This window comes from Labrus mixtus, chromosome 14, assembly GCF_963584025.1.
Source record: "Labrus mixtus chromosome 14, fLabMix1.1, whole genome shotgun sequence".
In the NCBI taxonomy this organism is placed as follows: Eukaryota; Metazoa; Chordata; class Actinopteri; order Labriformes; family Labridae; genus Labrus; species Labrus mixtus.
The window spans coordinates 7,807,732-7,831,839 of record NC_083625.1 but is presented as its reverse complement, the minus strand read 5'-3'; the positions used below and the strand labels follow the sequence as shown (position 1 = coordinate 7,831,839).

The 24,108-nt window shown below is 42.7% G+C and overlaps 2 protein-coding genes across 3 annotated transcripts; one reads left to right on the top strand and one right to left on the bottom strand.

Moving 5' to 3' along the window:
• Positions 1-418: 418 nt before the first annotated feature.
• Positions 419-16,987, top strand: phldb2a (pleckstrin homology-like domain, family B, member 2a). Of its 2 annotated transcripts, none has more exons than XM_061054806.1 (17): positions 419-571; positions 3,374-3,488; positions 4,470-5,431; positions 5,544-5,879; positions 8,414-8,548; positions 8,825-8,962; positions 10,052-10,192; positions 10,996-11,106; positions 11,210-11,299; positions 11,454-11,597; positions 12,072-12,171; positions 12,863-13,058; positions 13,916-14,006; positions 14,096-14,242; positions 14,356-14,572; positions 14,737-14,822; positions 14,968-16,987. In XM_061054806.1, exons 2-17 carry the CDS (start codon positions 3,434-3,436, stop codon positions 15,106-15,108), a joined length of 3,090 nt encoding a protein of 1,029 aa, XP_060910789.1. In that variant the 5' UTR covers positions 419-571; positions 3,374-3,433; the 3' UTR covers positions 15,109-16,987. The 2 variants fall into 2 exon arrangements, with proteins under 2 accessions (XP_060910789.1, XP_060910788.1); XM_061054805.1 differs by having other exon boundaries at positions 12,860-13,058.
• A 1,943-nt stretch (positions 16,988-18,930) lies between these two features.
• si:ch211-244c8.4 (APC membrane recruitment protein 2) lies at positions 18,931-23,095 on the bottom strand. Its single transcript, XM_061054807.1, has one exon. The coding sequence runs from the start codon at positions 22,904-22,906 to the stop codon at positions 19,874-19,876; it is 3,033 nt and encodes a 1,010-aa protein (XP_060910790.1). The 5' UTR covers positions 22,907-23,095; the 3' UTR covers positions 18,931-19,873.
• Between the last annotated feature and the right edge of the window lie 1,013 nt (positions 23,096-24,108).

Sequence of the window (24,108 nt, the reverse complement as noted above, 5' to 3'; positions counted from 1 at the left end):
GGCATGTCTGGGTCTGGGACATCACAGTGACCAGCCTATTGTTTTATTTTTACTTTGTTATAGCCTGATGAGATAAATTAACTACCTTACAATTGGTGAATCAGTTTATTTTAATCCCGAGACAACGAGGCAAAGACATCAGTTAAGATCTCGAGAAAATAAACAAGAAATACCTCATTGTCACGGAAAATGGAGAGATTAAAATGTATGTCTGTATTTCCGCTTTAGGCTTCCGTACGATCATGGCAAATAGGCTGATAACGTTTTGCTCGTCTGTAGAAACCATAGACTGTTAGGTAGAAACGCATTTCTCTGTCTCACCAGAAAGGGGCACCAACCGCGCCTGAGGTTGGAAAGTAAACACTCCCCCCCCCCCCCCCTCTCTTTCTCCATAGCAGAAAGTTGAGATGGGAGGGGAGACAAGGGGAGAGGGGTCTCCTGTCTAATCCTTTGTCATGGGAAGACTTTACTCTTCAGCGCAGGGAGAAAGAGAGAGAGGACTGTAGCTCCAGCAACGAGAGAAAGCGCAAAAAGCTCAGGAGCCACTATGTGAATGAGAGAGGAAACAAACGTAAGTCACTCTACTCTTTACGCAGAAGTCGTTTAGTTCATGTCTGATGCTGAAATCTTAAATTGGTACTTTAAAGTGATGCTCTGCGATGCCTCAGCCTACGTTTAAATTGTAATTAAATTAGCACATTATTTTTTTCGCACAAGCTACACTCCTTGTAGTATTGTCCTGTTTAGAGCTGCTAAATGCATTAATTAAAAACAACACTATGAATAAAAATACTTCAATTTTGTTTGATTCACAAATATCAGTAAACCAGGCTGATGCAGAGAAAAAAATGCAAAAGTCAAGTGCATTAGTTTTGAGTTTTCTTTGTTTTTATTTACCTGGAGCACCTTTTTAATACAGGTCACACACAAACTTAAAGTATAACCTCTTATAAGAATGTGGTACTTACCTTCTCAGATCCATAGAAGTGCAAAAGAAAAGGTTAAAATGAGAAAGTACATTGTACCAAAATTGAAGTCCTAGCCTTATTTCTCTTTACTTGGCTTTTTTGGTGTAAAGGGGCTAAAAAGGGGGCTTCTTGTCAGAGCAATATGGATGAACTAATCATTTAGGTAATCATGGGAAAACATTACTTATGTATGTATTTGCTAGTTTTTGTGTCATTATAAACTGTTGTTTGGTTTTATGGAAAGTTTCAGCACGTTGTGGTTACTGTGTTGAATTTTTAAAGACCTAATGGTTTCGTAAAACAAATAGGTAGATGAATTAAAATCATCACGAGTTGCTGCCCTTAAAGACTTGATTCAAACCTGTGTTTTTATTGTTTTAGTCTAGAAAGGTCTGGGTGACAGCAGTTTGAGCATCATTCAAACTATTTATCTACACAACATCTAATCCGTGGACGCTCTTCCAGCTGTTTACATCTTTCTGTGTTTATGATCTGCTCTCTCCTGCTGGCCTGTAGCCTGGCTGAGGCAGTAAAAACTCTCTCTCTCTCTCTCTCTCTCTCGCTCTCTCTCTCTCTCTCTCTCTCTCTCTCTCTCTCTCTCTCCTAACATGAGGCTCTGGGTTTCTCCCCCCCTTTTTTTCAGGCGGTCAGGAGAATGAACTCATGCTGATTGATTGTGTGACAGTGTAAAAGGATACCCTACTTCCTGTAGGCCCTCTCTCTCTCCCCTCTGTCTATCCAGACAGGAGGACGAGAAAATCTTGGATCAGGCATCTGTGTGTGTGTGTGTGTGTGTGTGTGTGTGTGTGTGTGTATTGGTGTGTGTTCTGTCTGGATTCAGGAAACAGCACTGTCTGACTTTTAAAATCCCTCAATGGAACCGATCATACTCTCACTCAATGTGTCATCATATCTGATTTTTACGAGGACATGAACTTGTATTTATTGAGCTGTTTGGTGTATCTATATCTTTTCTATAATCATAAATGACAGCAAAGAGAGTAAGACTATTTTTCTGGGGTTAATCCCGTTTATTTGACTAAATGGTGAGACGTCATGCCCCTGGCTAGTTTTTTTAAATAATTACTTGTCGGTTAAACAAGTAATTCAGATTTTTTTAATATATATGTTGGCCCTCAATGACTGTCAAACGCAGCGACCCACCACTAGCAGGGGCTGTAGCCATAATCTGGCTGTAGATGAGGATAATGGGCCTGCTCTCCAAGCTAGTTTAACTGCATACAATTTAAATACATTGTGCTAGAGTTGGTCTATTTTCTACGTCTTTTCTTCCCTTTAGATAGTCATTCAGTCTGAATTTAAATTTGTGTTCAACCGACTAGGAAATGACTGGCCAACAGTGTACGATAAAGGAGGGATACTGTATAGAGACAGACGTAAGCCCCTTCACACATCTGCACTGTCCTGCAGCTGCATCTGTGACTGCAAACTGGCTTTATCCAGACTTTTCCCTGGCAGCTTCCCAGTGAATATTCTGCAAGACGTCTGGGGTGAGCCCATTTGTGAAAGCAGCAGCTAATATTCTGGGAAATTCTGTGCAATCAAGTTGGCAAAGTTGATGATGTTTATCCTGCAACTGCGGCGTAATCAGAGCTATCTTTGAGCACATGAAGAAGCTGAGTCATACTTTTTTTTTGATCTTGCCACCATGTTCTTTTCCACACAGACACTACAAAAACAGGTTATCTACTATGATGGCACATACAAGTAAAATAAAGACGCAGTTGAACAATAAAGCGGTTACATGTAAAGATTTAAGGTGTTTAAAAATGTAATCAGGTTTTGATGGAGAGACTTAAAGCATGGCCTGCAAGGAAACTTTGGATCCCCAAGTGAGCCTCGTCCAGATTCACCCAGTCTGAACCTCTAACTTTAGCATGTGTCACATTGAGTCTGGGTCTCTGAGGGAATACTTTTGAGAGTTGGTCATGAGCTTAGGGGCGAAAAGATCAAGTGCTACTTTTTAGGACTCAGCTTTTATTGGCAACACAGACTGAGCCAGACAGAAATACTTTCCTCTGGATCTGTTTTCCCACTTAGCTTTTTAGTGATTTTTCTTTTTTTCTTTCTTTCGGGTTAAAAATGCACATTTGAAATATCTGCTTGAATTGAGGTATTGTTGTGGGGGTTTTTAGGGTGCCCACAAAGCATGGATTCAGCTTCCTGTGAACGTCTTTAAATCGTTTGTTTCCAAACTAAAAATGGGACTGCATCATGTTACTGGAATATTAATGCAGGATGTGAGAAAGGAAAGTTGAACTGCTTTGTACTTACAAGATGAGCATGAAACACTCTCATATGAGACGTGAAAAATATTGAAGAAAAGAAGATGGGTTTTTTTTTTTCTTGAAATGTTTACAAGATGATTTTTTTTTTTTTCTCAGGGAACAAAGTAGACCGGGCTCAGCATTCTCAGGCTGAATCAGAGAAAGAAGGTCTGTGTGATGAACAGCATGCTGCCTCAGAGGAGTGCTGTTGCCACACTGGGCTACAGCTCAGGTAAGACATCTCTCAGGATACTCTTTTAGTTTTATGGTAATATTTGGAGGCCTTTGATTTGATGACTTAATACGGGTTATTTTGGGAGAAATCTAACAGTAAACTAAAGGTATAAGTCTTCCAGCTATGGTCAAAGAACAGAGTCAGCTGGGTGACAAGAAACAAGAGCATCATTCAAACCTGTGTGCTCCTTGAAGCGGGCTTATTTAATGATTTAAGATTTATTTTGGTGCCTTTAATTGAGAGATAGGACAGTTGATAGAGTCAGAAATCAGGTAGAGAGAGAGTAGGAAATAAGAAGCGGGAAAGGAGCCACAGGTTGGATTCAAACCCGGGCCGCCCACTTGGAGGACCATAGCCTCCATACATGGGGAACGCGCTCTAACCACTGCACCACCAACGCCCCTTTTTTCTGAAAGCTCTACTGCTGTTCACGCCAAACTCCTCCCTATAGTCTTTCAGCCTCTTCCAATCATCTTCTATTTTTATATGAGAGAGAGATAGCCGGTTTAAGACATTAACATCTCTATTGATCACACACCTTGAAAAGACAACAGCAATAATAATATTATATATCTTATAACTGATCATCCATCACATAAACTGTGTGTTCGTCCATAACTCAGGCCACCTTCTCACACTGCTTACTTAGACTTGCTGAGGAGGATGGTGACCTCAGGGGTTTTCTTGCAGTCCAGACTGTGATGCATTCTGGTGTGTCTTGGTCCACCAGCATTTTTCCATTTTTAGAAGAAGCTTAACCACTGATTGAGCCAGTGTTTGTCTTGGGCTCAGAACTGTATGAGCGTACATTCTTTACTGGTCCCCCCCCCCTCCCCCTTACTCAGCACGTCCTTACTAGTGCGTCTTCTCTTCGCTGATCTGGTGCTTATTAAAGCAGTTACCTTGAATCTGACACTTTTACACAGTCCAAAAGACACACGATTTCATGCTCTACCAACTTTCTTCTGTTTTCATCAGACTGTGGGAAGATGGAGCACAGCAGCGGCGGCTCTGTGGGTGGGACGGTGCTGAGGGGCTCCCGCTCCAAGGCAGAGCTCCAGGAGCTGATGGAGACGCTGCAGCGCAGAAAGAGCGCTCTGGAAGCCAGTTTAAGAGCAGCCGAGTGCAGCCGAAAGTACCTGAGCGTGCCTCCGTCCGGGGGATCCCAGTCCAGCCGGCCTCTTTCGATCCTCAGCAACACAGAAAGACCCCCATCTGCCCCGAGAACTTTCTCCTACATGTCCAGCAGCAGTGTGCCTCCATCACCTCGCCAGGGCGAACGCCAACTGAGCTCCAACGGCTTGCATCGCCACTCTCACTCTCACTCTCGCCACCAGTCCCAAGACAGTCTGCTCACAGATGGAGGCTCTCTACTCTCCTCCTACGGGCCAACTTTACCTCGATCTCCGAGGGTGAAAAGTGGAGCAGCCAGCGTGCCGTCCAGCCCCAGAATGGGCCGCAGACCCTACTCTCAGGGCAGATCGGGAGGAGACGCCCGTCAGAGGAAATACTCCACTGGCTCCCTCAACAGCCTTGGCCTTCACAGCCGCTCCCTGCCACGGCTTCACAATGCAGCGGACCCTCCTGCCTTGTCGTTACCGTCACGTCAGTCAGTGGGTTCCCACAGAGGAGTGGGATCAGCAGGGCAGCGGCGTAGTCTCTCCTCCCTGGAGCAGCCGCCAGATGTGACAGTACCAGCCAGCATGCCAAGCACTTCCAGAAGAGCCAGCCTGGCCTCTCTGAGCTCTCTGGGCGTGGACGTGGACGGGACGGGTTTGGATCTGAGTTTTGGAGAGAGACGGTTGTCTTTTGGGAAAGGTGGGCTCAGTGCAGGACAGAGGGTGGGCAGCATCAGCTCCTTGAATGGCAAAGAAGAGCTGAGAGATTATCATCAGCATCAGAGGGATGAACGGCTCAGGGAGCAGAAAGTGCAGAGATTGGTGAGCTTCTTTTTGAATCTTATTCATTCAGTTTAAAACTACTTAAACACTTTCAGACCTTCTTTGAAAACCTGACAGTTAAAATAATGAAGTATGTATCAAATGTCTACAGGAGTGCCAGCGGCTGGAGACCATCTTAAACCTGTGCAGTGATCTGGGCCATGTCGAGAGAGAGCCAGCAGTCTCAGCTGTTTCCGACCTGCAGAAGATCAATAAAGAGTTGGAGAAGCTGCAGGTGTCGGACGATGAGTCAGTGTTTTCTGACTCTCCCAGCAGCACGGCTCCGGAGAGCGGCTTTGGGGCCAAAGCCGGCAGAGACTTCCACCTGTCTGAGGAGCAGCAGGTCAGCCAGCGCCAGCAGAGCGGCTACAGAGAGGCCAGGTCCCACTCACCTGTTGTCAGTCTGAACAGCAGTGCCCCGTCACCCGCCACCCAACACAGAGCCAAAGTAAGTCACGCCACATCCATGTTTTCTAACAGAACGCATCAGGTCGGGAGGATGAAATTGAATATCTTTATAGGAATCAGGAATTTGATTAAATCCTTTTCTTTTATCTCAACTAAAGAAGTCCCAAACCCATTCACTTAAATAATTTGGTTAGAAACTGGTCGTTGTATTAAAATGACAACATGTGACATTTAATTATAAAGCCCAAAATCATGATTTACAATGATCCTCAAAGTCTTTTACAACAGGACAAATGACAAAAACAGGAAAAACCTGCAACTCATTCTGCATTTCTGACTCAGTTAAATAAATCAGTTGAGCATCTTTTTTCATCGTAGGCCACTATCATTGGTTAGTAGCTCGACCCAGCATGCAGATTATGCAAGATAGTAAAATTAGATAGAAACCAGAAATACCTAACGGTAAATAAAATAGATAGAAAATGTATTTTCACAGCTTATGCTGTATCTTATATGGTGGTGGTCACTGAATTATTATTGTTGTAATTATTGGATATATGAGAAAGAAAAGTCTCTTGGACCCTCGCTTCAGCCTCTCTCTACCAGGTCCTGCTACAGTTGGAGTGTAAATGTTTGTGAAGAGAGGAGTGAGCGTTGTGAACACTAATGGGACACACCCCTCCTGTGGAATGCAGTTTATCAGACCGCTGAAACATTCTTGATCTTTGTTTGTTTACCTGATGTGATATCAGGTTAAATACTTTCCATTTCGAAGATCATTTGCATTTTGGATTTTCTCTATCTCGTAGATCCTCATTAATAAAAACCTTTACTGTTGATAATGAATTCCAGTCAAACCAAATGAGTCCACGAGTGTGAGCTATTGGTAACATGTTTTTAAAATTAATTTCTTGTCATTTTGAATGTGTACCGTTTTTTCATTGGTGCAGACTTTATGTTACTTTATTTGTCTTGTAAGAAACAACGAGCGAGATTGAAGAGGTTAATGTGGTCCGTATAGCATAATCATGATCTAAACAACGATAAATGTAGCCATAGATTTGGTTTGAACTGTATTTGTCTGGATGAAAAGTGCAAAACATCTGTGGCTTCCAAAGACGCTGAGTCATATGATGACAACACATCAGTGGTTGGATACAGTGTTTGTCTCCCACTGCGTCACTCAACACATATAAACAACGGACATAGATCTCCAAATCATTGGGCTTTTAGTCAGGAGTACAGTACGTGCCTGCAGTTTGCAGTTTGTACATTTCCTGTTTACGTGTCTGAACGGCCACATAAACATGAGGCTCAGAGTGGTGAAAGACGTCCTCACAGCTCTGGTTCATCTTTATTCTCTTCAACTTATTCAATGTGTCAAAGTTGAAAGAAAGAACTAACAAACGGAGGATCTTGTGAATTTTAAGAATATAAACAGATCGCATGTATAAAATGCTGTGATTTAATCTCAAAGGCATGCCACCTCCTCCACTGTCTCCCCCTTCAGTCCCACTGTCTCTGTTAAAACCTCGTTTCCACTCTAGAGCGACCTCTCGGTGTGTCTGGTTTTAATGAAGAAGTCCTAGTTTTGTTTCAGCTCTCAGCCTTTCAGAGACTTTAAAGATTGGGTTGGGGGGGGGGGGGGGGGGCAGGAAATGACTTTATCCCACTGAGAATTAGTGTGCAGATGTGTGTGTGTGCAGTGTGTACTGGTTCTGTGTGAGTGGAAGAATGCTGGTGTATATGTTTTTTCAGAGGCATGCGTTTTTCCAGATGTTTTGAACCTAATACAGCGGCTGAATGGATGGAAGACCTTGTGAAAGGGGAAAATGTAGTTAACACATCATCACAAGTAATTAACCATGATGTTTAAGATGTGGCAGACACAAGTGACTGACACCTAGAGTTTGTTAAAAAAAAAAAAAAAAAAAAGGTTTTAAATTGAGACCATCATTTCTGCGACGTGTAAAAAAAAAAAAAAAAAGAAGCAGTTTACAGACTCCTAATACTGCGTCTACCCTCTCCTGCATTCCTCACAGCAGTGTGTGCAGCCGAGGAAACTATAAATCCTGGAGCTGCTGGCCACAAAATCAATCCTCCTGACTCCTAAAAGGAAGAATACCTTATATAAAAAAAAAAAGGATCCTTTAACTGCGCCCACGTGTGAATGAGTATGAATGGACGTTTGTGGGACTTTGGTAGAAGATGAAAGACGTGGGAGGACTTTGGCGTGAATTGCACTCGAGCTAACAGATAGATGTTTCCATTACATGAAGCAGAAAAGAATCCTGCTGTCGGTGATCCAGCTTTGGATGACTTGAAACAGCAGCTGCTTGTCGAATTAAGAAAAAAAAAAAACTGATTCCGCTTGCTGGGAAATGACTTTTAACACAATCAAATGCATGGAAAAAAAAAAAATCTGTTCCTCATATTATATAAACTCTCTGATCGTAATCGGGATCATGAAAAGAAGGCCTTCATGAATTCATAGATTCCCTCTGGTAATTTGCGTTCATGTGACGTGTCCTGTAAAAGCCAAGACATTTCTATGCATTCCTGATGTCACTGCAGGCGTTAGAGAGCGTGCAGCTGAAGCAGGAAGTAACGCAAATAGAGGAGGAGAGGATCCAAGTCCTGAACAACATCGAGGAGCTGGAGCAGAAGATCAAAGACCTGGACAACCAGATGGAGGAGTCTGTCAGAGAGGTACACAACCGCTCAGCACAGCGCAGTGCAACAGGAAGCAAACACAACTGATGCCAGTGCACAGCCAGATATTCTAATAACTCTAGTTATTCAGAGTGAGATGTTTGATGTTCACACTTTGTGCATTTTGATCCTTTTTAGGCACTGTAACTTTAAGTAACTTTCTTACTGTTTCCAGCTGTGATTATACGTATTCCTTTGGTGAATCTATTTATTTATGTTTCGTTTTAACATTTACAAACCTTTTCTAAGTAGGTGCTTTTATGTTTCCTGCAGATGGAGGTGGAGATGGCGCTGCTGGAGGGGGAGCAGGAGTCAGAGATGACCCAGCTGCAGAGAGAAAAGGAGCTTCTGGACCAACTGAAGGAAAAGATTCATAGCAGTGAGAAGAAGAGCCACACTGAGAAGTCACAGGTAAAAAAAAATTTTAAAAAAAATGACCTGAAATGTTTAAGCCGAGAAAAGGTTTGAAGCAATGAAGATAACCTCACCACTTTATTTGTTTTTCCTCTCATTGGAAAAATTGGGAAAGAGTAGTCGGAGGTGAGTCAGGGGGGAAATCCTGCATCGAGAAATGGGTTGAGTTGCATTTCCTTTAAAATCGAGAGAGAAAATACCTACAAAACATACAAAAACAATCTGAAAAAGTGAGCTGCAAAACATTTTAAGTCCATCCCAAAAAGAGTTAATGATATCATGGAGCCTCCTAAGGGAAAAGGAAGTCAAATAAAAAATGTAGTTCTAATGACAATAAGCAAAAATATGACATTTAAATACAATAAACATTATCTGTTTGTTTTTATTTGAGATATTTAATTTATCTTTTTCTTGTTTTGGCCTTCAGACATTTCAACAAAAGAACTGTCAGCTGATCTTTTTGCAGCAGTTTTCCTGTCATGAAACCCCTAAAGAGCAGTGTGAAGTAGTGTTAATGAAATTCGAAACACTCTCAGTTCCCCTCTCATTTTCCACCTGTACAGTCTGTTTTTTTTTTTCTTTTCTTGCCAATTTTTTTCTTTTCACGCTGTTATTATACTGCCTGACGTTGTTCTTTGTGATCCTGGATTTCTTCCTTTACTTCCCGTCTTACAGTTACCACTTGTGTTTCTTCCCTGTAGAGCCACATATGGAAAGAGGCCTAAATAGGTAACACATGCAGGAAGAAGAAGAAGTGTTAGCTCATCTGACTCCAATTAAGTGGAAAAGTAAAATCACCTGAAACCTGAAATCACTTGGAAGGACATGATATTTAACACACATTACATAACTACAACATTCATCTTAAATCTTTCTGCGGCAGACGGCCTGCCAAATGCATGAACTTAGCATCAAATAATGTGCAAATAAAACTCCTTCCAGACACTGCTTCTTATTTTAAAGTTTGACCTTTGTTCTTTGAGCTCAAATTATATCATATTATATCAATCAGAGAATATCTTCTCTGCCAGTGCATCCTGTTGTCTTCTTCCAAGCTGATTATTGTGCGTCTGTGCTGTTTCTCAGGAGGAGCAGACAAAAAGTCTGGAGGATTTGGAGTTCCAGAAGCTGGAGAGAGAAATCAATCAGGGTGAGGAAAAAGAGAACCAGAGCCAAGAGGTGCTGCGAGAGATCGCCGAGTGTCAGCGTCTCACTGTGACACGCAAGGTACGGAGAGCGAGGTGTGTGTGCGTGCGTGTGTGTGTGTGTGTGTGTGTGTGTGTGTGTGTGTGTGTGTGTGTGTGTGTGTGTGTGCGTGCAGCATGTCGTGCATGTTAAACACTGCTGTAAGTGCTGGCACAGCATCACATAAAAATGTCTTATTTTCAGCCAAAAAGTACATTACTGTATAAGTAATGGAGCATTATAACAGAACACAGATCATCAGGTCAATCAAATCTCAGATCTTTTTTTTTTAAGTGTGGTGTTTTATAAGTTTAGAAAAAGTAGATCATTAGTGTCAGCATGGACTTCTCACAGTTTGTTAATTTAATTAGTGAACGTAATCACTGTAAATCAAATTCTTAAATATAAAACATATACGTAGTAGACCCTTCTTTTTGTGTTTTTTTGGATTATTATTATTTTTTTTTTAGATTTTTCCAGTTACTCCATCTTGGTTTGTTGTCATTAATCTTACTACAGGTTGTGCATGAAAATAAAGCTGCAAAACTGTGCTATTTGCAGCACAAAGCATGAACTAATCACAAGAAACAACAATACCAGCAATGGTAAGCATGAACAACTGTTTGCATAGATGTAGTTAAAAGGGGGAAATACATTTGAATGAGGTTGATTTAGTTGAACAAAAGTATAATATGTCAGTAAGAGAATTTAGCTTTTGTTCACTCTGCTGCCGCTTCACAATGAAACACTTTTGCATTATAAAACACTATGACGCCATCTCTTCTTCATATTGGGTTTGAGGCGTGTGTGTAGTGTAATTGGGCTGTTTTTTTTTATCCTCTCAGGAAAGACTCATGGCGCTGAAGAAACAGTCGACACAGATCACTTTACAGGCTCAGCAAGAAAGAGAACATTTCCAGAGAGAGAAAAACAATTTGCTCATCATGCTTCAGAAGGTACGAGAGCTCTCTCTCTCTCTCTCTCTCTCTCTCTCGCTGCACGCTCAGGTTTTAAATGTTTAATTATATTAACTTCAAGATCCTGTCCTGATGCCTGCAGGAGAGAGACAAACTGGCATCTTTGGAGGGAAAGTATGCAGAGTTGTCTGAGGGGCAGAACTTCACCAACAACCCTGCAGCCATTGCAGAGGTAGGTATCAGTTACAGCTATAATCACATTTTAGATTTGTTACCAGCAGAGTGCTCCCATGTCAAAAAAAAAGCATCTCCCACAGTTAACAATGACTGAGTGAGAAGTCCTTTTGTTATCCTGTGTGATTCCCCTGATTTCTCTGCCTCCACAGCACTTACACGCTCTGAAAGAAAGAAGAAGAAGCAGCGGCGGCAAAGATAACTCCTCCCACCCAAGTGACGGCCTGTCTCATAAGAGGAGCCAGCAGATCCTCAACTCTTACGGCAGATCCCTCGGACGCACGCTTCCACCTAAGGTCATTACATTTTAATCGGAGCAGGCATCAAAGATTGCATACAAAAAGATCCAACTGGGTTAAAATGGTGCTTCTTAATATCTCATGAGACTCGTACATCTCTAAAAACCTGTTCGTTTTTCTCTAATGTTACAGAGTAGGCCTCACAGCAAGGTCAACCCAGGTTTCAGAGCTTAAAAAGTTATAAAATATGAAGAAATCATTACCAAGCTGGTAATGGTTGCAGAATCATGTTGCGCTCTCTTATTTCTGGACAGCAGTAGAGGGGATTTCACTGCCCTCATTACTTCTATCGGGAACTTTCTGTCCCAAGAGAATGATCCACCCAGACAGGAATTCTCCATTTCAGTCTGGCTCGCCCCGGCTGACTAAGTGCTTTAACTATGAGAGCCTTTTTTTTTTTTTTTGTGATTGTGTGAAGGTTTGTAGATTCTGACCATGAACATGATGTGTGCTCTTGGGTGTGCTCCTCAGGCCCATCTGCCTCTGTCCCAGAGCTCCAGCTGTGGCAGCGTCATCCCACCGGGCTTCAGCTTCTCCCCGCGGGACCTGAACGTCCGCCACAGGCCCAAGAGTGAGTCAGAGTGGCGGACTGTCGCACCTTGTCTGCATCAGACCTCTAGAATACTGCGTGTGAGCGTCTTTACACCTCAGGCTTTAGTCTGGTATAAGGTCAGAAAATGATGAAGGGATGAAGTCATCAGTGGCAGAGAACAGAGACACATTTCGTCCAAGACTGACATCAAACACTAAATGTTTGATTGGAGGAAACCCATGTTGTACTAGATTGAGATTTGTGATTTCAAGGCAAATCACTTACAAACAAGTAACATATATTAAGTGTTTCCTTTGGTAATGGCAGTACTTCTGTATGTTAGCTATGTGTAATTCATTAGATATGTTAAATGAGGTATTTAAGATCATGTTTGAAGATCAAATCTTGTTGTGATTTTATCAAGAAAAGCATGATATTGACTTCTACTGCATCTCAATAGAAGACATTTAATGACATCCATGCAGCTTTTTACATATTTATAGAGTTTCTCCTGAAGATTGAGGCTTAAAAGCGCTACCAGAAAGTGTTATTGCAGTTCCCAGAGTAATACAGGAGACTTAAAAAAAATGTTTTTCCACGTTTAATGAAACAGATTTAATTAAATTCTGATCACAAGACACTATCCTACTGAGCCAAAACGAAAAAAAAAAAAAAGATGCTTTCTTGTTGTCATCCAACTCGTCACTGTGATATTCTCCTCTGCTAGCAGGCAACAGCCATGCACACATGAATGAAGACAGACAGAGAAGGAGTGATTTTTGCAGAGGGATGGTCTCTGAGCCCAACGTGTTCCTGGACTCCTTCTCGTACCCCGACAACAGCCAGACCTCTGATACGGTCAGTGTGGACAGCTCTGACAGCCTGGAGACCAGCTTCTCCGCCTGCTCCCCAGACAACATCTCCAGGTCAGAGAGGAAACACCATGCATGCAGATGAAACATTACTTCTAAAAGTCTGGATAGAGCAGATGCATGTGGGGAGTTGTATGTTTAGAAAAGAAGTTGGAGCACAAAGACCGGGGATATCTTTTTTAGGAGATATTCTGGAGATCAGAGGAGGTGGTGTTTAAAGCTCCTGTGAGGAGTTTTTATCTGTTTATGAAACAGACAGAAATGAATATCGCTGCCTCTATGTGACCATCAGGGAGCAGGTTGATCATTTCTATATAGTAAGTCTGTAATGCCTTCAAACACAGCCGCTGAGACGGTGTCAGACAGAGGGCGGGCCGGCACACTGCAGAAACAGCCTTTGTGGATATTTCCCACAGCAAAGAGTCACATTTAATGCTATGCTTGTCTGTTAAAATAAAGCAATGTGAGATTATTTTGTGAAAAAATGACTAAGGCATGTACAGGACAAGCTCAGCAAAGAGTTAAAAGATACCGCTTTGTCCACAGGGAGGGGCGTGACAAAATATCAACACAAACTTAAAGGTCCTCACAGGAGCTTTAAAGAGACAGTGACGGTCTGTGTTTGTGTCAGAGGAGACATAAAGCATGTTCATATGATTTATAGTTCTCTAAAACATTTACATACAAGTTTTTGCAAATTCACTGACCGCCTTGTAAAAGAATTCATGTCGATGACAAAACTTGCACTTTGTTGTGTTAAGGGGGGGGGGGGTCTTATCCAGAAAGGTGGTTTTCCAGAAAGCCCAACCGCATGACGTTTATTTCCTGCAAATTAAAACAAAAGCATGAAAGATTTTTGACTCTGGAAATCGTTTTCCTCTAGGAAACTAAAGTTTGCCCTTTTCCCTCAGTGCCAGCATGTCGAATATGATCAAGATGGAGGAGATGGAGCGTTTACTGCGCGAGGCCCAGCTGGAGAAGCACAGGCTCCTGGAGCATCGGGTAAAGTGTCAACCATATTGAAAGCCACTTTTTCTAAAGATACAAGTGTTTAACAGTGGATTTTATTAGCTCTTATGTGGCATGTGTAGGAGCGTGAAATGGAGATGCGCAGGCAGGCCCTGGAGGAGGAGCGGAGACGAAGAGAGGACCTGGAGAAACGACTGCAGGAGGAGACGAGCAGGAGACAGAGACTAGTGGAGAGAGAGGTGAAGCTCAGGGAGAAACAGAGATCACAGGTAAACATGAACATACCAAATCTGGTTTTCATTAGTTGTCTTTTTTTTCATGTAAATTCTTCAAACAGAGTAGTACAATGTTTACATCTATTATAAACCGTTTTTTTCCACAGTCCCGGCTGACTCGCTACCTCCCTGTAAGGAAAGATGACTTTGATCTCCACGGCCACATTGAGGCAGCGGGACACAACCCAGACGCCTGCTTCCATCTGGCCATCACTGATAAAACCTGTCGGGGGTTCCTGGTCAAAATGGGCGGCAAGATCAAGACCTGGAAGAAACGCTGGTTTGTGTTCGACCAGAATCGCAGGACGCTCACCTATTACGCAGGTCGGTGACGCCTCCTTTCAGTTGTGTGTGGAAAATGTGAGATACGATTCAGAAACAGTGATGTCACTTTGAAGGATTTGCAGGACGCTTTAGCTGCTGCAGAAGAAGCTTTGATTACAGATTTGTCGACGCATAAACTGTTCTGCTTGTATTCTCGGCTGCAGACAAACATGAAACCAAGATGAAAGGAGTCATTTACTTCCAAGCCATAGAGGAGGTGTACTACGACCATTTGAAGAACGCACATAAAGTAAGTGACTCTATGTTCATGTTGGTGTGTTTCATCATCCACTGATGCCATTTTTATTTTTAAATTGTTGACATCCTTCTCTATTCTCCCTCCATCTTTCACCTTCCCCATCTCCCTTCTATATTCTTTCACTTTGGCACCCAAGAGCCCCAACCCCTCGCTGACCTTCAGCGTAAAGACCCACGATCGGGTCTACTACATGGTGGCTCCGTCGCCTGAGGCCATGCGTATCTGGATGGACGTCATGGTAACGGGCGCAGAAGGACACATGCACTTCATGGTGTAGCTGATCCCAGCAGATCACAGTGACATTTCTTTGGTGAACGCTGCGCCAAGTCATAAAGGAAATGCGCAGCGTTCAGTTTGTTGGCGGGGAACAGGTAACACAGCCTTGCGTTGAGCTGAGACGGATGATCGTCAGGTGAACAAATGAACTTTTGTTTACGCTTCAGGTATTTGTAGCCTTCAAGAACAACTCGCGCTCAGATTCACACTCTTTAATGTGATCATGTATAACACTACATAAAACTGATCAACACGTTTTCACAATAAGCTATTTAGTACGTTTTATATTTGTTCATGTACCACAAGTGTTTGAAACATTCCTTAACTTTGCATCAGTTTTGCTCTGACATTTTCCAACTTTCTCCCCTCTCATTAAATATCCTTATGATTTGGATTTTTGATTAAAGACTTGATCAGGGAAGCTTCTAAATGATCAGACACTCAATGTCTGCTGCACTCCTAAATTACGGTACACACTGACGCTGCTTCACTGTCACAGATGCCAATTTGTTCATCAGTCTTGTATCAAGTGTAGGTTATCGGTCATTCAAGCTCAGGTTTAAGGTTCAGGTTGACCTCTGCTTCTTTTCTTTCTTCTTCCATCCTTTCCTATTATGATCATAAGGACTGAGTTATGATTGGACCAAGTGCTCATTTATCTTACACTAAGATTTAAATGTTTTTCTTTTCTATGTCAGGCTGTATCACACGTACATGATACTGAAAAGGGGTCACAGTGTTGTGTGTCTGTATTAAGTTGCAAAAACTCAAATTTTTATATTTTAATTATGTCTACATTGTCACATATGATATATTCGCATATCATTTTTTTTGTGTCTGATAATTTGCTGCTTCTAGACTGTCAGCACAAGCTGGTCTTGTCTGCCTTTATGCAGGCCTGAATGTCCATCATCAGTGTTCCTTCAATCAGAGACATCTTTTGCTTTTATTCACATTGCAAGTGTAATTATTGAAGGAGATATAGGCACTTTTATATTTTATGTTTTTGGTTTTTTTTACATTAGGCAATTTTTATTTTAGTCAAATATTCTACACTTACTATGAGAAAATGTTGCCCAGATCAGAATGTAACTGTGTGTCACGTGTGACACTGTGCAGCTGGCTCCCTCTAGCTTCAGTAGAGGCTGCAGGCCTGATAAGATGAAGCCATGTTGTGCGGCAGTGATGCTGTATGTAATGCGTCACCCACATGTTCCACAAGACTTTGCAGTGAGTGTGTGTTTTCACCAGCAGAGGTCCTCAGTGCAGAGTTATTGCTCTGAAATGACGTAATGCTCTGGCTGCTCCGTCCTCACTGAAATAGAGCAAAATTCACTGAGCAATGATCAAACCTTCCAAATATGTGCATTACAAGCACATTTTTTTTTTTTTTATCAAGCTTAAGATCTGCTTCTGGAAGCAAAACAGAAAACAAGATCATTTATATGATCATAAACATGAAGTATTTTATATATATATATTTTTAAACATATAATACATTTCTACATTTGTCTTATTCATTGACTTTTAGGAACTAATTGATTGTACTGATTAAAAAAAAAAAATCACTTACACCAGCTGTTGGTTTACACACTGCAAAGGGCGAATAAGGCTGCAGAGCGGACGGTGTTACAGATGAGTTGGTGCCTGTGCTGGATGATTCTCAGAGAACAGACTAGAGGTACATGTCATGTAAACATCTCATCCACATACTACCCTTGAAACCAGAGAACCAAAAAAAAAATTGTATATTTTTTAAATAAGTTTCATATGATATATTTTGTACAAGCAAAAATGGTAATTGGATTATGCTATCAGTTTTTACAACTGCCATTTGTACTGTTTCAATAAGATTAAGAATAAATCATTTTGATTGTGAATCATTCTTGTGAAATGTTATGCTATCGCTTCACTGAAACTCATGTTTGATGGTGTGTCTGTGTGAAAACCTGATCATGTGAGGGGTTAAATGGGCTAAGTTGGAGCCGATGAAAGGAAGCTTTATGAATCCCCACATGGAAATATATTGTGTTTTATGGGAATTAATTATTTGTCTTACACTGTTATGTAATGCATCGCCATGGGACTCATCCCTTTATTTTTAATGGCTGCACACAGCCACTCGGAGCAACCGGATGTTTTCATCAAAAATCTTTAAAGAGGTTGCTTTCATCTACAGTATCTCATTGATCTTCATGACAGTCAATACCACCATCATTAGCATTTTTGTGCTGATTCATTGATGCTATGTCACTAAAGACGACAGATGCATTATTAAATAATTTTCACAACTTAATAGTTGCTGTTTAAATGTGTATGATGTGATAACTGGTCTTATTAGCATGTGTACTGTGATTGTGCTCATTAAGGCACTCATGTTTTAAACTCCTCCCCCTCTCAACTCTCTCAGCCTTTCATTGGTTGACCTAGTGGGGTTGGCATGGAAACACAGAATGAAGCATGCTAAATTAGGTGCAAAAGAGGCACGTCGACCCTCCAGAGGCAGGAACAGACACAAACACATACAGACCATGGAAAAGCCAGGGTGGCCTCAGTGCATTATGGGTGCTGTAATTTGTGAAACACATTTGGGGCAAGGGGCCGGGCTTAAAGACACATAAACAACCAATAAACAGAGACTGTCACTTTCACGTATTAGCATTAAGCCACATTTCTGGGAAAATCACGTGAAAGGATGTGACAAAAGACAGCATTCACTCCACATGTGTGTTTCCTTGTTTAACCTACAGGAACCGAAGTCAGTCTGACAGTTTCCCACAAGAGAGAGCAATAAGTTTATCACACTGGTGCATGAACCGTCTGATGTGAGAGAGGTTTAAGTAAATGTTTGAACCTTTAAATCCCAAATGGCAGGTGTTATCATGAAGCCAGCGTGTTGTTTCGGAGCCTTAGGGGGAAGCTGTCCTTTTCTCAGGGAGACGTGAAGTTTTTTTTATCAGCCACTGATGTGGTGGAATCCTCGTGTTTTTCCTGGGCGAAATCCGCTCCTCTTTTCTCAGCTTGCTGCCTCTGGCTCTTTAGAGTTAACAAAGGTCTTTTTGTATCACCTTTGCAGGGGCTTTTTTTTTTTTATACAACCTTATGTCCTTTACTCTTTATTTCTAACACCAGACTCCTTTTTAACATCACCCCGTGACTCAGATCAGCTCCCCATCCTTAACCTGTGGTTTTACTCTCTCTAGTTATTTTTGGATACCTTTTATCTTCCCCCCCTTAATGTTCTGCCTTTGTGCAACAAAGCTTGTTATACTTTTTTTTTTATATCCCAATACCTGTTTTTTTTTTTTTTCATTTTATTCTCTTTCAAGTATGTCAAACTGCTTCTATATGTCCAAATCAAATGATCCGTGATTATTCAGCCGATCCACTGGGTGCTTTTCGCACTAAGAATAGCAATGACACACATTCCCAATTCTTTTCCTGATAATAAGGCATGCATGTTAAGCATTTCCCCTTGTAGCTGATTGGCCGGGCTCTGCTGACATTCATGTGCTCACTATCCAGGTCACTGAGCTTGGAGTGTGGGTGATGTTGGAATCGTGCTCCCATGAGGACACTGTAGTATAAGCACAGATTGTAGTAAGATGGTGAGCCATGTCAGTGAAAATGTTTCTGTTCACTCTCCTCCAAAGTTTTTCTCCCTGTTACAGAGTTATGTAAATTCTTTCCACATGAGATTAACTCAAAGAGATGATGTAGTCCTACTTAAAGCAGGGCCCGTTAATCCTGTTCATATCTGCTCACTTTTCTTATCCGTCTGCCACAGCATAGAAAAAAAGATGTAATTCACAACTTAAACAGGTCTTGTCTTGCTAAGCACGCATTTTGTTTTTTATTGATTAAATAGGAAACAGAACAACATAGATGAGATTATTCACAGAGATATTGTTCTCATCCGAGTATAAGTAGGATAAGGATGTGCCAGTGTTCGAGCTGGAGATCTCGTCTCAATCGTTCACATTGCCATTCATAATGGCCGCTGTCCATTTCACAGGAAGGCGTTATTTCCATTCCCCCATTTAAAAGCAGTCTGTCCATTAGTTCACAGTGAGATCTGATCATGTTACATATGAGCAGGCAGACAAACAGGCGCTGTACAGTTCAACATCTTGTGCAAAAGTTAATGGCACGTTTTTTTTTTCTGCTACATATATCCAGAGATAGATGTGGAATGTAAATTTGGTTGTTTTGCATTTAATTTAGAGAGCTCCTGCGGTTCGTCTTCTCACTTAAATAAAAACGTAAAGGGACTTGTTGTTATCAAAGAGACTTCCTGGAAAGAAAGACAAAAAGATTTGGCGAGTCCTACAAAAAGTTGGGAGTAACAAAAGTTAAAAGTATTGTAGAAAAGATTGGACACATTTTGAGAGTCTGTAGGAAAAGCACCCTTCAAAAGGCACTCTTCCAAGTTTTGTGAGTGTGTGTGTGTGTGTGTGTTCCCAGAAGACCATTTTTTTCTTGCGCGTCCTTTTGTTACCAAAGCTGCTGCTGTGTTTTCAGGTGTGACCCGAAAAAACCTTTCCTGAGTGCATGTCCAATTTGCTCAGCTTCAGCTCCCCGTGGTGATGTTTTGTGCTTGAGTGCTGTCCGGCTGCTTGTCCCGTTACTGCTGCTTGAGGTGTAGTGAAGCCAAGAGATGACAGAAAGACAAGCCAAGAAGTACAAATTAGTTTAAAAAGTGTGGCTGTGTAGATGTGTGGGCAAAAAGATGCAGTCAAAGCCAATGATGGTCCAGTCCGTTGTTTTTATTTTCTTGTCTGGGCGCTGCCGCCTGAAGCTGCAGGTTTATTACCAGCCCTGCGGACAGGGACCTTGGACACCGGTATCTTGGTGCGTGGTGTTTCTTTAGCTTGAGGGATTTGTGAGGTGCTGTGCTTCACAGGGATCTTTGAGTCACGCGGTAAACTGGTGAGGACTTTCTGCTGCTGACTCTCCTCCTGGCTGTGTTTTGAGGTGGGCACCTCAGACTCTCTGATTTTATCTCTGCTTCCCACATCATGGGAGTTGAAATTTGGCCTCTCTTCTTCCAGCACAGGAGTCGGTGGGTCTCTGTTAGTCTCATCATCCCCGTGTTGACTGTCCCGCACAGGTATCTTGCCTGCTCTGCCCCCTCCTACTACAGGTATTTTGCTAAGTCCCGATGCCTTCACTTGCGGTGTCCTCTTCTCTCTCGGGGTTTCCCGTAAGCTCGATTCATTATGCTGTTGTTCTGTTTTGTCTGGCAGAGTCTGAGAACTCTGGGCATCTTTGCTACTTGGACTAGACAGCTTCCCTTCCATTGATGCCTGTTCACTTCCTCTCATCTCACTCTGCCGGGATGAAGTAGGAAAAGAAAGAGAAAAAGAGACAGGGCATGGGACAGGGGTGGGGGTAGAAGGGGCTTTAGATTGTGAAACTTGAATCTGAGCAGAAGCAGGAGCATCTTTGGATACAGAAATTGGGATGTGTGCCGGGGGAGGAGGACCAGTATGTACAGAAACTGGGATCTTAGCAGGGGCAGGGGTGTCTTTAGATATAGAAACGGGGATAAAAGCGGTAGCAGGATGGTCTCTGATTACAGGAACTGGGATCTGAGCAGGAACAGGAGCATCTTTCGATAGCGATACTGGGATTTGAACCTGGGCAGGAGGGGCTTTGGATTGCAAAACTTGAGCGGGAAAAGGTGCAGAAAGATCTTTTGATACAGACACAGGTATCTGAGCAGCTGAAGGAGGGTCCTTAGATTGTGGAATTTGCATTGGAGCAGGAGCAGGTGGATCTCTAGATCTTGTGTTTAGGCTAGGGGCAGAAGGACCTTTAGATTCAGGGCCAGATGCAGGAGGTGTTGGGGATGGTATGGAAACATCAGCATGAGTGATAGGGGCAGAAGTCTGTGTTGGAGCTGGCATTGTCTTATCTACAGAGACTGGTGCAGGAGGAGGTTTATAGGCAGGAGGGATTTTGTCAAAAGAGGTTAAAGAAGGGGTTGGGATGGATGCAGGGCAGTGTTGGGATTTAGCGATGGAATTAAAGGTAGAGGAAACATCTGGGACAGTAGCAAGGGACTGAGTCCTGTTTAGGTCCAATGGGCTAGATCTGAGTTGGGGCGTTGAAAGGGCAGCAGATGCTGAGCTTGAGGTTGCAGTTGATGTGGGAGCTGTTGTCATCTTGGAGGTAATACCAGGTGCAGGAGAGGGGGGTTTTGTTGTAACAGTACAGGCCAGAGATTCTGTCGCTGGGGCTTTCGATTCTGCTGTAACTGAACTAAGGAAAGGTTTGTAGGGAGATGAGGTTTGCAGGTTCAAACCCCCAGCTGAATCAAATTTGGGAGGTGGTGGATGTTGGGTAAAAGAAACAGGGGTTGGAGGGCTATGGGTTACTGGAGGTTTAAATGGGGCAGGAGTTGCTACAGGGCTGGGTTTACTTACTGGAGCAGTAACTTCAGGTGGCACTACGCGCTCTGAAGCCACTTTGCTACTCGTAGAGGTAAGACTCGGACTGGCTGAGGGAGCCTTGACTACAGTAGCCGGGGTGTTTGAAGGAGCTGCGGCTGCAGTAGAAGTGGGGCCCAGGGTGGATTTAGTTATCATTGAAGGGGAAGACATTTTTGGCGCTGAGAAGCTTGTTAGCGTTACAGGGGTAATGCTAGTAGAAAGTCCAGAGACTTTGACTGAGTGGGTCGTCAAAGTGGAAGATTTGGTCAACGTTGTGATGATGGTGCTGGGCTTGGCAACGGGAGAAGAAGTTGTCGATGTCTTTGACAGAGGAGTAAAGGGTTGGGTTGAAGCTACAGGAGAGGGTTTTGCCCATTCGGCGGTGCTTACAAAGGTAGAAGTCAGCGGAGATGTGATGGATGGTTTGGAGAAGAGAGATGTGGATGATGGCGTGACTTCAGTCACCACATCACTGATGGCAATGCTGGCTTTTCCCCACTCTGCCTCCACATCAGCCATGATATCACCCCCCGAGATGGAGTCAAAGGTCAGGAGAGAGGAGATGTCTGCCAGCAAGGAGCTCAGACTGCTATCACCGGGTACCAAGGGGGGTTCAGATTTGGGAAAAGGCGGCACATGCTCATTAGTACTACTCACATTGCCTGTTGTCACCTGGGGAGTAACGGTGTCTGACGGGCTTGTGGCTGAACTGTCCTGTGTTGTTAAACTCTTGATGGGTTCATAGCTCTCAGTGTCTGGGCTGCCGAGAGAGCGTTGTTGGGATTTGGGGGTGAGGGTCAAGTCCTCTTTGATGATTTCCACACTGTTTGCGCGGGACGACATAAGCAGTGGGCTCGGAGGGGCTTCCTCCTTTTCCTCTTTAGCATTTGATCGGAATTTAACATTGCCAAAGAGACCCTTTAACCCTCGACGCTGCCGACCCACCGGCTGGGACACAGTGTGAGCTCGGCGGTCCCCAACTCCTCTTCGGCCACCCCTCAGTAAGGACAGGAAGCTGAGGGACTTGGCAGAGCTTGCTGAAGAAATTGAGGTGCGAGCTGGGGCGGCAGCCAGAACGCCATCTTCACTGAGCGGCTCCTCCTCCGCCTGCTCTCTCTCTCCTTGAATCACCTCATGTCCCTTTTCCTTGTCTGAATCCGGCTCTGAATCTGGTGCAGATTCTGATAATCCTTCCAGGCTTTTGCCCATTTTAAGAGGCGACTTGTTGTTTCCATCCCCTTTGTTACGGATAGAAAAGATGTTACCTGGCTTGCGTTTGCCAAACAGCTTGAATCCTTTTCTGATTTTTCCACTCGACTGGGTCTCACAAGGCGGGGGTTCCGTGTTTTCTGTTTGTACATCCATCTTCTTTCTCTTTCAACCGTTCTCTGTATCCTCCTATGTCTTGCAGTTATTAATCCCAAACCAGTGGTGTGAGCATTGATATCCAGTCCGAATCTGTATCTCCGTCTGAAGCCTCGCTCTACCTCTGATTCTCTCAACGTGTTTCTTAATCGTCTGCACGTATCCCTCCCTCTTTCTATCTCTCCCATCCAGCTCTTTCTCCTCTATTTCTCCCTTCAAAGCCCCTCCCCTTTGCCTCATTTTTGTCTGGCTGCTCTCCACGGTTGCCATAGCAACAGAGGATCTAAGCAGCTTTCGTCAGCAGTGCAGAGCCAGGGGCGTTCATCAACTAACCCTGAACGCAGCTTTCTCCTCCTCTCTGTCTGATGACTCTGTTTACATAAACAGCAGCGACAAATACTCCATTAATAGAGCGAGATTGTGAGTTCTGAATGAACGTGTCTTATATAACCATCTCATCCACATCAATGCTTTGTACCTTTATATGCAGCTTAATAATCTTTTGATAGAAGTAACTCTTCTTTTGGGTCTAAATAAATATATTTTCATTTTAAATGTGTCGCAGCAACTTGCTAGGATTCTTAGCAGTCTATTAAAAATGTATAACATTTAATCAAGTTACAATTTGAATAGAAGTTGTGTTGGTTAACTGCAACAATTTCATGAATCACGCACAAGTTTATGAGCCAATTTTCAAATTGACTTAACAGCTATGTTAACTATTTTCTCTCAGTACTTATCCACTTTGGAGAAAATTGCTTTAGAGGCGTATTTCTACAACTTTTAGAGAGCATAAAAAGACAAGAAAATGCGATGAATGCTGTGAAGTGTGAATGCTTATAGTGCCACCATAAAATCAAATTAAAGCGACCAAGGCCTTGACCTTTTGAACATCGTCCCGGAGTCCTGAAGACAATGAAGCCATTGAGAATGATTGCACAATTATACATGCGTGAATGGATCCAATTTTAAAGGGAGGGGAAATTGACATGATCACTTTTATTGCCTGGTTTTGTCTGTATTATGTCTTACCTTTTTGTGATTGTATTTTTTAGGAAGTGAAGCATTTAGTTAAAGCTGACATGTTTTTTTGAAAAATAAATCCCTTGACATGACCCTCTTATGACACCGTATTCAAGCCATTACTTATTTTACACTTTTTAAAGAAAATTGGCTTCACTTTAGGGGAGATGTCATGTTGT

Bases quoted from the DNA above. Each gene is read 5' to 3' on its own strand.
- phldb2a (XM_061054805.1), top strand. From the start codon at position 3,434: ATGAACAGCATGCTGCCTCAGAGGAGTGCTGTTGCCACACTGGGCTAC. The intron at 11,598-12,071 runs GTCATTACATTT...TGTGCTCCTCAG, and splicing joins GACGCACGCTTCCACCTAAG to GCCCATCTGCCTCTGTCCCA. The intron at 14,573-14,736 runs GTCGGTGACGCC...TCTCGGCTGCAG, and splicing joins GACGCTCACCTATTACGCAG to ACAAACATGAAACCAAGATG.
- si:ch211-244c8.4 (XM_061054807.1), bottom strand. From the start codon at position 22,906: ATGGATGTACAAACAGAAAACACGGAACCCCCGCCTTGTGAGACCCAG.